We start from the raw sequence: 13333 nt of genomic DNA on the forward strand, positions 1-13333 counted from the left end.
TCTCTAGATTTGGTTCAAGACAATTTGGATAAGTTAAGAAGTCAATGTGAACCAAAGTCTGAGACTCGAGTCGACTCCGGGATATTTCGAGTCGACTCCAAGCGTATCAGAAGTACTGGCACAGGCTCGAGTCGACTTCGAGACATTACGAGTCGACTCCGACTGAGAACAGACAGACGAACAGAAAGATACAACTCAAAACCTGTCAGCGAGTCGACTCCTGAAAAGCGCGAGTCGACTCCGATGCTTGCCGAGTCGACTCCAGAGTAGTATGAGTCGACTCCAGGGGGTTACAAACAGAAAGACAGAGAAGGTATATTGGACCCTGAGAGCCGAGTCGACTCCTGAGGAACGCGAGTCGACTCCAATGGTTGGCAGGTCGACTCCAAAGGAAGCGAGAGTCGACTCTCAGTGTAATACAAGGCAAAAGTCAGAGAGCAATTTTCGGACACTGAGAGCCGAGTCGACTCCCGCAAAGGGCGAGTCGACTCCGAGACAGTGCGACCCCAAAAAGACAGAAGACTGCTTTTCAGATACTGAGAGCCGAGTCGACTCCAGAACAGTTCGAGTCGACTCCAAGACAGCACGAGCCAAAAGACAGAAGCTCGGGAGTTCGGACTCTGAGTGCCAAGTCGACTCCCAGAATTCACGAGTCGACTCGAGTGAGCAAACTTGGAAAATGCATCCATGGATTCCTTGGAATGAGCCGACTCCAAAAGTGCCAGGTCAGCTCCAGACTCTGGGGAGTCGACTCTGAGTTAAGTCGAGTCGACTCCCAGTCGAGAAGAGCACTTTAATTCAAATCTGGAACAGTTGCCAAGTCGACTCCAGAAAAGCATGAGTCGACTCCTGCTGCAGCCGAGTCGACTCCAGATCGCGCGAGTCGACTCCGATCCCAACGGAAACATTGTCAGGTTGTGCAGAATGTGCAGAACGGCTAGTAGATTGTGTCTAACGGCTAGTTTCCGTGGAGAATGGCTTAAATAGCCACAGAGGACTGTAGCAAAGCAGAAAAGTAACATTTCTTTCAAAGAAAACACAATAACTTCATCTGCCAAAGGGATTTCAGCGGAAAAGAAGGAAGAGAGCCATTAACTCCATTCAACCAACTTTTTCCAACATTAAAAGAAGTCTCCTTCTGCCTTCAAGTCTTCAAGATATTCAAGAGGAGACCCAAAGTTCGAGAAGCCCTCCACTACATCATCATAAACTTGTTTGAGGGCTCTTAACTTTTCTATTATTCATATTGCTGAATATCTGCTTATTTAGAAGCTGTATTTTTCTCTTTGTTCTTTCTATCCATTTGGTCCTTACTTGATTCAATCAGGGGATTGAATCAAGGGTGTAAAGGTTTGTTGGTGAGCCTAGGTTGAAACCAACGTGTAAGGGTTCGATTGTGATCCCGGAAAAATAATCGGGTGGTTCTAGTCGGTGAGCCTGGGAAAACCGACCGAGTTCGTTGTGATCTCGTAAAACAACAAGTTAGGTTGTGAGCTTGTAAAACAACCGGCTGTAATCCGAGGGGTTATAGTGAATTCCCAAGTGAGGCTTGGGGAGTGGACGTAGGAGCAAGGGTTAGCTCCGAACCACTATAAAATCTTTGTGTTTGTGATTGCCTTGTCATCTCTTACTTTCATTTCATTCACTGCACATAGCATCTAATTAATTAACTTGCAAAAAGTATTAATTAGTTATCCACAGACATTTTAATTGCAATAATTATTTTAAAACCCAATTCACCCCCCCCCCCTCTTGGGTTGTCTATCTGGGCAACATAACCATTAGGAGTCATTAATGTAATGAACAATCCGGACTTAATCCGGATCTGATTCAGATCCAAATTTTTCAAGTTGGGATTGGGTCATACATGGTCCTGAGCTGACCTAAATGATCTCTTGGGTAAAAATATTTGGCAGTAGATCCGATCTTCTATTAGGTTAGGTTTGGATCCAATAATATTCCACTACCAGAAAACACGCGTATAGTGACGGAAAATTAGTGACGGACCATTCTCAGTCACTATTTGTGACGGATTAGTGACCGACAGAAATTTGGTCACCGTAGTGTAAACTTAGTGACCGATTAGTGACAGATCGGTTACAGAATGCGCGGGTAGGATGGGCGCCAAAACTTAGTAACCATCATAGTGACCGGGTACTAGTCAGCAAAATGATAACCGAAATTGCAACCAGACAGTGACAAATTCAGCCGTCACAAATATCGTAACCCAACTGTTTATAAATTTTTAAAAGATTATTTTTGGCAGTGACGGATTATTGACAAAAATTTCCGTCACCAAATTTAATTTTTAATTCCAAAAATATTAAAAATATTATTTTTGAGTAATTCTAAATTAAAAAAGATAAAAGGAGAAAAATCTAAAATGAAACTAAGTGTGCCCGCCATCCCGCTCAAATTTTTCTTCTTATTTTCAAATCTCATGGTGCCGGTCATGACCCATTTGCACTCCTACTGCTACTTTCCTGCAATGGGATTGGATTTTGGAAGAAGGTCTGGGATTTTTTTTTGTCCTCGTGAGTGGAGAGCTGGGAGACACCAAGTTCCGTCCAATCAGCCTTATAGATAAAAAATAGTTTGCTATGAAATTTGGCTTGTAGACCGACTTACTTAGTCGAGTCTCGATTTGGAGCCGTGATTTGGAGCCCGGTCTCGATTAAAACCTTGGCGTCGTCCCGATTGGAGGGTTAGGGCAGCGGCTTCCCCTTTCTTCCTCTCCTCTCCTCCACCTCCGCCCTCTCCTCTCCGGCTCCCCCTTGCCGACCTTTTCTGCCTCCCCGTCGACGGCGACCACGGCTACATCACGCCCCCCGATCGGCCGATCCAACTCTCACCCGGGACGAGATCATCGCGGCTACATCACCCCGTCGACGCCCTCCTTCTTCTTGCTCGTCGGCTAGGGTTTTCAGAACCCACAACTGGTTCTTTCCGGAGGTAAACCCTAACCCCGTTTCCTTTTACCCCATAATAACAAAATAAAAGAAACGAAGAAGAGGAAGAGGAAGGGGGAAGGAACCTACCGAGGGTCTCCGCCTGTGGATCCGGCGCCGCGCTTGATCGCCGCCGTGGCCGCAGTTGTCGACGGCCGCGCTAGGGTTCTTCTTTCCCTCCTTGAGGGGTTCTTTTTCTTCCCCTGCTGCAGGTAGGCAAGGCAGAGAGGGTTATTCCTCCCCCCTCTGCTGCGGGTAGTCCAGTCCCGATTGGTGATTTTTTCCTTCCCCTGCTGAGGGTTCTTACTCTGTGAATTGTTCAAGTTACAGGATAATGGCATGGGCACCGCCCCAAAGCAATCTTGCTCTGAACCAGTAGCACAAATCAGAGGATTTCCAACACCACCATAATATTTACTAATTATATGGTTTGCAGACATTTGGGTGTATACCAATTAGATTGGCATTTAATAATATGTTTTGAAATGAACCCACAAAAAATGTTAGGTATCTGAATTTAATGGCCTAATTATACACAGCCCCCTAAATGTTTTGATGTATTATCATAGTTTGGTGGAGTGTTGCATTTAATATGTAGGAGTTATATATAAAATAATCGTGTCTTGAAGAACACAAAGTGATAGATATATTAGTTGAGAAGCTTACTTGCATCCTTCTTTCAGGTCCTCCATGTTTTGAGAGACTTCTCCATTCATTTGTACTTTTTTTTTTTGTATTCTTTTGCTATTGATAGTTTTCTCCATTACAAATGTTAGGCACGAGGAAGAAAAATAAGCTGTTGTAATTTTAAGGGTTGATGGGTTGGGACTCTATAAAGTTCATGGATTTTAATTTCTTCGTCATGTTATTCATTTCTACAATCATTGTTCATCTGCAAGGAAAAATGAAAACTGGTGTTGTTTCATGGTTGTGACTTATTTCCAGTGTGCAATCAAGAAGCTGGTCAAAAAGCTTGCTAAGAAGTACCATGCTTTCCTAGCATCAGAGGCGATCATGTATATTAACATTTGTACTATGTTCATGTATACTGACATTTTCTGGGTTTCCCTCAATGAAATGGACAATTATTCCATCTCCTAAAAACATAACTAAAAGTATCTGGTGTCTGAAGTTCTCTATTGGTCCTTTTGCTAACCAAAATCCTCAAATATACTGGGACAACTCATTGTTGCTTACTGGGTAACAAGGACCAGAGTTTCATGGTATGTATTAGTCTTTATTAACATCTTGTAAGGACTGAATCTGCTTTTAGTATCGGTGGGCGGGTTCTTGATAAGTATCGTAGTGCACTTAAACTGAATATTGCCGAGGCCTTGATTTGTACTCAAGATTGGGTGTTGGAAAAGAAAGGTATATGTTTGATTAATTATATTTCTATTATTTTTTGAATAAATTTATTATTAATTATTGCAATATTTCAATGTAGATGTTGAGGATGCCGAGTTAGATGAGATTGTAGAAGATGTCATAAACTCAAGTTTCTACAATGAAACTCAATCAACTCAATGCTCGGCCAATGTTGAATCCAATTCATAGTGAGATGAATCATGATCATGGGATACTCCCTTTTGGTTTTGGTTTAAATATGGATGTTGTTATAGTTTGGGACTTTTTTTAGTTTTGCTTTGACTATGCATGTTGTCATTGGTTATTGTAATTTCGGTTAATAATTTCAGCTTCTCAGGTATGCCCTCATCTAATGTCACTCTTAACTTTTGCTCATGTTTTTATATTTCTGTAAGTAACTATGAACTGAATTGTAATGCTTTCTTTTTAACTTCAGATGGGATATACTTTGCTAAAGGAAACAGGGTAAAGGAAACAAAAAGGGGCAATGCGCTCTCTCTCTCTCTCTCTGTTTTTTTTTGCCCCTCTGATGAATGGAATAAAACAGGTTAAAGGAAACAACAAGGGGCAATGCAAAAGCAAAGGGTCAAAGCATACTGCTGGCTTTCTATCTGAACGAGTACAAGTTCTTATTCCGACTCCTTCCCGGTTGACAGAGTTGAAGTCATTTATGTCAGTCCATTGGAATCATATACTGACGACATTTATATATGTCTCTTGTATTCTGGAAAGAGAGATGCTGAATGAAAAGCTTTCAGCAGAACACTTCCATTGTTTTGTTTATACATATGACTGGATGAGGCTCTAGCTTGTATTTTTCTTTTATTATGAGCCAATCAATGTACCAAATGTACCAGATTATTGGAATGTGATCAGTGACCAAATTTGGTTACTGAATTGTTTACCAAGTATTGTGACGAGCTAACATAAACTTAGTGACAGGATTTTGGTTTTAAAAATTGATTTTGCTTAGTGAGTCAGTGACGGAATTAGTGACAAATTTAGTGACAAAATTTGTGACCATGTCTGTGACGACTAAATCTGTCACTGAAGGTGGTGACAAATCAGTAACCAAAGTTGTGACCGAATTCTGTGACAAAATTAGTGACCAAGTATCCTTCGTCACTAACTCAATGACTGGTTAGTGACGGGAAATACGTAATTTCTTAAATATTTAATTCTTGAATTTGTAACGGCTTAGTGACGGCGGTTCTGTCACAGAGGTTAGTGACGGAAATTACCGCCGTCACTGAGAATTTAGTGACGCGTGTTTTTGTAACCAATTCAGTGACGGGAGCTCCGGTCACAAATTCCGTATTAGTAACCGGAAACACGGTATAGTGACGGAAATCTCCGTCACTATACGCGTGTTTTCTGGTAGTGTTCCATGCAAAATATATCCTTCTAGTAAACAAACTGTTGTAAGCCCTCATGGACAGTACCTAACCCACTCTTCTATTGGTGGGAAATGGCCCAAAGACCATGCCCATTGCTCTCCTTTTTTTTTTGCATCCTCAAACATCTGACAGGACGTCCCATGCACGTCCAGCACGTCCAGTTAAAACTTTACAGTCTTCCTACTCTAGCATAATCATTTGTAAACTGTACATACCACTTAATAAAACCCGAATAGTCTTACCACCCATTTCAATCAAAAAAAGTATATACTGAACCCGAATAAAGAACTAAGTTAAGTTGGGATTACTCATGTTTCGATCTGACTGGACCTATTTGCACCACTAAATAACAACCTAGAATCCCACTCAAAAAAACTAGCCCGAAGTTATTTGATTGGTTGATTCTTCTTCAATATTCAAGATTTATCCAGTGTATGGTCAATATAGAGCTAAATATGTACCTATACGGATCCTCAGACGATCCATGCGTGATGCACATTAAGCTTGCTTTGATGGGCAATGTGGACAAGGCTATCTGCCAAAAAAAAAACCTGCGTGAGAATGTAAACTACGTCTGTAGGTTAGAAGATAACCGCAATTTAGGCCAGCAAACCGCACGGTACATCTAAGATATTATAAATTGTATGATTCGTCCCTTAACCCATCCCACTCATTTCAATCTCCACGGCACGTGTCAATTCTTTATCCGCTGCCCACTGGCAAAATTCCCCTGCTCCAACCCCCAATAAAAACTCCAGCCATGCTAGTGCAATCCAACAGCCCCATGTCCCCGTGCAACCATTCTCAGAGAAACTCTAAATATGACACTATGACCCAAAACCCATCTACTTCGATGGGGGACCAATTACTGTCTGTCTTAATCAATTGCAAACCTGATAAATCCAAAAATTAAAGCTAAAATAAAGACGAAAAAGAAAAACGAGTCTATAAGAATTGTTTAAGATGATCATCGCGCGTCATATTCTTCTTCTTCTTTTTTCTATTTTCATTCTTGTTTTTCCAAGTCATCACAAGCTACCCAAGATATTTTAATCAAGAAAAAGACTGTGGCCGATCGAGGAAGAAAATCCAAATTATTAATCATGGAGGCCGGGCATCTAAAGACTCGTTCACATGCAACAAGATGCGCTATACAAAAATTAGGAGGCTACTCTGATAGCAACTCACAACGAAATTGGGTGCGCAATGCTCGCATGGATCATTATATTGTGGCTAACGAGGCGACTCCGGTCTTCTTCTGAACTGCATCACACGTTTTCTAGAGAGTATGAATCGAGCGGTCAAACAAAATTGGACGGGCGAGCAGTCTACGTTCAACCAAATCAGCTGCCGCTCATCACGCTCTAGAAGACGTGCGATGCGCGTCAAGAGGATGCACAACAGGTTTCTCCCAAGGCAAACCTCTATATAAACACTCAAGCCACCCTAGCTCTTTGCCCACATCCCCTCCAGTTCTAAATAGCAGCTACTTAACCCACGTAGCTGCACCATTCCAAATTAAGTGTTTCCAAGGCAATGGCTCACCAATGCTTTGTGCTCACGTTGATGGTCTTGGGTGTTTGGGTCTCTGGAGCGATGGCTCGTGGCATTGCTGACGAGCCTATGCTGAGAAGCCACGAGCAGTGGATGGCTCAGTATGGGCGGGTCTACAAGGACGCAGCAGAGAAGGAGCGACGATTCCAAATCTTCAGGGGCAACTACGAGTACATCGAGTCTATCAATAGAGCTGGCGACCGCAAGTATAAGCTCGGCCTCAACCAGTTTGCGGACATGACCAACGAGGAGTTCAAGGCCTCTCGCCTTGGATTCAAGCCCATGCCTACGGAGTCCACGACAGGAAGCTTTCAGTATGCCAACCTGAGCGACGCGCCTGACAGCATGGACTGGAGAACCAAAGGTGCAGTTACTGCCGTCAAGAATCAACGCTCGTGCGGTAAGATATGACGTACAATGAGTTATTTAAATTTAAAGAACAACAAGATACATGAAAGATGTCATCAAGTAATTAACATGGCTCACAAACAAGTTATATATCTAACCAACGACAAGTATATACGTAGGGTGCTGTTGGGCATTCTCTTCTGTGGCTGCCATTGAAGCAATTACTGAAATCAAGACCGGCAACTTGGTCTCCTTGTCGGAGCAACAACTCGTGGACTGTGATACTAACGATGGAAACAAAGGATGCGACGGGGGACTCATGACTCGTGCCTTCCAATACGTCATTGATAATGGAGGGATAACAACTGAAGATAACTACCCTTACAAGGCAGCTGATGGCACTTGTGACACCAACAGGGCATCATCATCGGCAGCTACTATCAGCGGCTATGAGACCGTGCCTGCAAATGATGAGTCCTCGCTCTTACAGGCGGTCGCGAACCAGCCTGTTTCAGTTGGCATCGATGGTAGTGGGCCAGACTTCCAGCACTACTCCAGCGGCATCTTCACCGGTCCGTGTGATACGGAAATGACCCACGCTGTGACCGCTGTTGGTTACGGGACAGCTGAGGATGGGACTAAATATTGGCTGGTAAAGAATTCATGGGGTACAACTTGGGGTGAGATGGGATACATGCGCATCCAGCGTGATGTTGGTGCACCAGAAGGGCTTTGTGGTATTGCCAAGCTTGCTTCTTACCCAACAGCATAAATTAAACCATCTTCTACAATGGCGTCTTATTAATAACTTAGAGGAATCCTTCCCCACACACAAAAATAGAAGAAGAATGAAAAAAAAAGAGAGAGAGGAAATTAATAACATTTATATTATTCTGTCATGTAATAACTTTTATGTGTTAGTGCTTTATTAAGCAAAGTGATCTTATAATGTTGAGACTTGCTCCTATTTGTAGCTTACTTTGATACAAAGCTGCTTTGTATTGTCCATGAATCTATGATATGATTTAGTTATTAAATTTGATGTGCATTGTTCTTCCTGTGTAGTTATTAAATTTGATTAATGAAAAAAGGACTATATTGTGGGGTAGTATTTATGCACAAAAGTAATCCTTACTCTTGATTTTTCCGAAAAAGTTTTTGACTTTCTTGAATCTATGAGTATTTTTTTTTTGCTACGAAATTTGAAATTTTGGTTTCTGCAAGTCAAAGTTCTCACCATTTGGTTGTTGCAAGAAAAATGTTCAAAAGTAGAAGTTTTTATTTATAATTTAGGGATTACTATGGAATTTCATCGCACATCCAAAAATTCTATATAATGAAATCTTAATATCCATAATTAAATATATGTAAAGCCATGAGGTCTCATGAAAATAGCTCAAACACCAACACTGTAAATAGCACTCAGGTAACTCTAGCTATTTGGCTTAGGCACACCTTCGCGCATCCTTATATACTCCTCTTGTTTAAGCTCTAGTGTCCTCAGTACGCTAGGGGTCCAAATCCATTTAAATCTAATCATAAGTACCAAAAATCCAGTCACAAATATTTTAGACCATGATTAACTCAAATAGGCCCATGATACAGTATGTTATAATCCACCTAAGCTATTGACTAGATCTACTTTGATACTGTTAGAGCGGCAAATGGGTCGGATTGATTTATGACCTGACCTGATTCAATCCGCTTAGACTTGATCCGGATTTGATTTAAGAACCGATAGTACCGGATTGAGTTCCAAATTTGGACCCATTTCAAATTCTAAATCAAGTTTGGATTTATAGAGTCTTGACTTAATCTAATCCGACCCGACCAGATTATTGGCTAGGTCTAATTTGGGTCTTTCAACCTATTACTCGATCCGAGTCAAGCCCAAACTTGGCATACCGATTAACTCGAGGAGGGGGTGTCAAGTCGGTTTCCCGATTAGTTTCGAATCCTTATTTAGTCTCTCTCTAACTTCGAAACACTAGATTCTCTTCCACCATGGCAATCAATTAATGTTGCTACTCTGCGATGTTGGTGGTGTGCTTCAAGCTTTCACGATGGTCTTCCAAGATATCCCCATCGACCACCACATTATCGTACTTCGAACAATTGAACCTCTTTCATGGTGGTCTATCAATGTATCCCCCTCCTAATTTCTGGTTAACAGCACACCACCAAATTGAGGGCAACATCGGCGGAGATAATCTCCCATCATTTTTTTGATCTGATTACTTCTGCTTCTCCAACAAGAGCGAGCTGCCATACTAGTGTAGTTTTGTCTCGCTAAAAAGGTTGAGATGTAATCCTCCTCCACTAAAGAGGTAAATTTCCTCTTGAATCCCTCTTGCTTTCGATCTCTCTTTCAAGAGCTGTTAGGTTTTGGGGTTTCGATCTAAGTTAGCCTTTCAATCATTTTCTTTTATTTTCTTTTTGATTTTACTTTATCTTCTTAAGTGAATGTTGAATTATTTTATTTAGATTCTTGCTTGCTATTTGTAAACCTGAGATCTTCTTGATTCTTGATCTGATGATGATGTCTGTTAAATTTATCCTGATTTTATATTTCATGAACTCATATTTCCTCTTAATTTTCTTATTTTTTTATTTCTTTCAGTTAGGCTAGGCATGCTTTGACTTGATGTAATGAAGATTATCTATTTCACCTGCGATTTGTGAATTTAACAGGAATTCTTGAAACAAATGAATATACGAGCCTCTTAACCATTAGGAGTCTTTACAGTATGAGAGATCCGGACTCAACTCGGATCTAATTTCGGATCTGAGTTTTTCAAGTTGGGATCAGGTCATACATGGACCTGAGTTGACCTGAATGATCTGTTGGGTCAAAATATTTGGCCGTAGATCTAACCAGACCTAATCCGATCTTTTATTAGGTTATGTCAGGGTCCAACATTATGCCGTGGAAGATATACCCTTTTGGTAAACAAACTGTTGAAATCCCTCATGGACAATACTTAACCTACTCTTCTATTGGTGGGCAGAGGCTGAAAGACCACGCCCATCACTCTCCATTTTTTTTGCATCCTCGAATGTCTGAGCTATTATGATTTGCATGCTACTTCTGTAAGATGGAAGATATTGCAGTTTAGACCAGCATAGCGCACGGTATGTCTGTGCTAGTATAATTTGTATGATTCATCCGCTAACCCATCCCACTCCCTCCACGGCATGTATCAAGTCCTTATCCACTTTCCACTGGCAGAATTCCCCTACTCCAACCCCCATATAAGCTCCAGCCATGCTAGTGCATCCCAACAACCCCATGTCTTATTTTAGCCACCAATGCTTGTGGATTACCTTGGCCATCTTGGCTATTTGGGCCTACGGAGCCAGGTCTCTTTCAATCGGCGACATGCCCATGACCTTAAGACACGAGCAATGGATGGCTCGACATGGGCGAGTGTACAAGGATGCAGCTGAGAAGGAGCACATGTACCAAATCTTTAAGGCTAATGCATGTGGAGTACATCGAGTCTGTCAACAAGGCCGGCGACTAGGAATACAATCTTGGGATCAACCAATATATTGACCTAACCAATGAGGAGTTCAAAGCATCTCGCAATGGATACAAGCCCAGGATCGTGAAGCCGGCCAAGACCTTCAGGTACGAAAATGTGACGGCCGTGCCCGCTAGCATGGATTGGAGGACCAAGGGTGCAGTTACTCCCATCAAGGATCAAGGCCAATGTGGTAATGAAAAAATTTACCATCTTGTTACAAGTTTGCTGCAGTTCTTTAACATCGCATCAACTGGTTGAATAATATGGAACCCATACAATAAGATGTTGCCGGGCATTCTCTGTTGTGGCGGCAACCGAAGGCATGACAAAGCTCAGCACCGACGAGTTGATCTCTTAGTCGGAGCAAGAGCTTGTGGATTGCGATGTTAATGGAGAGGACCAAGGATGTAACGGGGGTCTAATGGATGATGCCTTCCAATTTATAATTGATAATGGAGGTTTAACAATCGAAAGTAACTATCCTTACAAAGCATCAGATGGTACTTGCAACACCAAGAAGGCATCCTCGAGTGCATCCACTGTCAGTGACTATGAAGATGTCCTCGCAAATAGTGAGTCAGCCCTCTTGAAGGTTGTGGCCAACCAGCCTGTCTCAGTTGCTATCGATGCCGGCGGCTCAGACTTTCAGTTCTATAAAAGCGGTGTATTCACCGGTGACTGCAAGACTGAATTGGACCATGGTGTTACTGCTGTTGGCTACGGAAAGACTGCCGATGGGACTAAGCTTTGGCTGGTGAAGAACTCATGGGGTAAGTCATGGGGTGCGAGTGGATACATAAGGATGGAACGAGATGTTGTTGCGGCCGAAGGGCTCTGCGGCATTGCCATACAGGCTTCTTACCCAACTGCATGAATTCGAAAACTCTCCTATTCTTGTATGATATAGGCTATGGGCATCGGCCTGTGTTTGTGGATCAATCTTAATTTCAATCATGCCAGCATTTGTCCTACGTAAATTTGAAGCATGAAATTGTAATCGTACTTAATTTAAGTAATTTATTATATGATTTTGGATTTCTGCACACATTCGGGATTAAACTTTATGGTATAGGAGTATTTGATACTTTGGTTTGCTTGCTGCGGTTTGGACTGATTATTCACAATATGATCTCTTAATGAAGTGGGTTTACTTAGATAAAATTAAAAAAGAAATTAAGTTTTTCTTTTTGCTTTTCATGTATGAAATGTTAAATGTTTTATTTGTCCTATTGACAATCTTATCATCATAAACTGCACTTATCAGTTAAGAGCATAGATTTAACAAATTAGTTTTTCCATTTCTAATGTGGCTCCCACGTTGCTCGACCTTCCTCAAATGAAATACCACTAGCATTGTCACTTGGCTTCAAATCCAAAACTCTCTCTCTCTCTCTTGCTTCTGAATTTAGGAGAGCAGCAACCAAATGGCGGAGTCGAGTCTTGCTGGTTGTTATCCTTCTGTCTTTAGATTAAGTACATTTTAAAACAGATTGATGGGATCTAATTTGTAGGCTGCGTCTAACTTAATGAATTAAGTAATTATTGGCAAAAGTAGTTGATATTGATATGACGTAGACAAGCTCCAATTTTTTGGGTTGAAAAGTATGCCTTCCGTTTCACTAGAAAGAATAGGCTTGGTCTGGTTGCATGTCGTGGACCAAGGCAAGGTTTGGGCCGAGCAATGTTCTCTTGATAAGACTGGCTAGCCTGACCCTGGATAAAAGTTTTCAAACCCTGGACTTACTTCGTAACTGGTACTCAAATCGTAGACCCAGGCCCAATAGAGTCTTAAGCCTGGCTCTGGGTTCGGGCTTGTCCTCCATACACACCACATCCTGTGACGCAAGCGCAGGATTGATGAGTTTGGGCACGGTAGGCCCCTACAAAAAAATTAGCTTGGCAACCCTCCGCGTGCATCAACTTGGACTGATCTCGTGGTTCCAAAAGTAGTGTGCAAAACTAATTTTCTTGTGGACCAAAGATATTTTGAAGATTATGTCGGCCTGTGATCGGGCCTTGGTAGTGAGCCCACTAACATCACCACCATCCATGCTTCAAGCCCTGAACAAAGGGACTTCCTCAAATTCTACGGAGAGAGTGACAAAGCGGCGAGCAATGAGACAGTGGGAAAGGGCGCAAAGTAACGGCCAATGGCGGTTTGGGCCCCGTGGTGGTGCGAAGCCCTCTCCTT

The 13333-nt window shown here is 42.0% G+C and overlaps 1 protein-coding gene and 1 pseudogene across 1 annotated transcript; both read left to right on the forward strand.

Annotated features, from left to right (window-relative positions):
* Positions 1-7176: 7176 nt before the first annotated feature.
* LOC103699563 (ervatamin-B-like) lies at positions 7177-8629 on the forward strand. Its single transcript, XM_008781584.4, has 2 exons — positions 7177-7667; positions 7795-8629. The coding sequence occupies exons 1-2, from the start codon at positions 7250-7252 to the stop codon at positions 8385-8387; spliced, it is 1011 nt and encodes a 336-aa protein (XP_008779806.3). The 5' UTR covers positions 7177-7249; the 3' UTR covers positions 8388-8629.
* Positions 8630-10904: 2275 nt separating this feature from the next.
* Positions 10905-12016, forward strand: LOC103699719 (annotated as a pseudogene).
* Positions 12017-13333: the final 1317 nt, after the last annotated feature.

The sequence above is a fragment of the Phoenix dactylifera genome, unplaced genomic scaffold (assembly GCF_009389715.1).
Source record: "Phoenix dactylifera cultivar Barhee BC4 unplaced genomic scaffold, palm_55x_up_171113_PBpolish2nd_filt_p 000285F, whole genome shotgun sequence".
Lineage (NCBI taxonomy): Eukaryota > Viridiplantae > Streptophyta > Magnoliopsida > Arecales > Arecaceae > Phoenix > Phoenix dactylifera.

Bases quoted from the DNA above. Each gene is read 5' to 3' on its own strand.
- LOC103699563 (XM_008781584.4), top strand. From the start codon at position 7,250: ATGGCTCACCAATGCTTTGTGCTCACGTTGATGGTCTTGGGTGTTTGG. The intron at 7,668-7,794 runs GTAAGATATGAC...GTATATACGTAG, and splicing joins CAAGAATCAACGCTCGTGCG to GGTGCTGTTGGGCATTCTCT.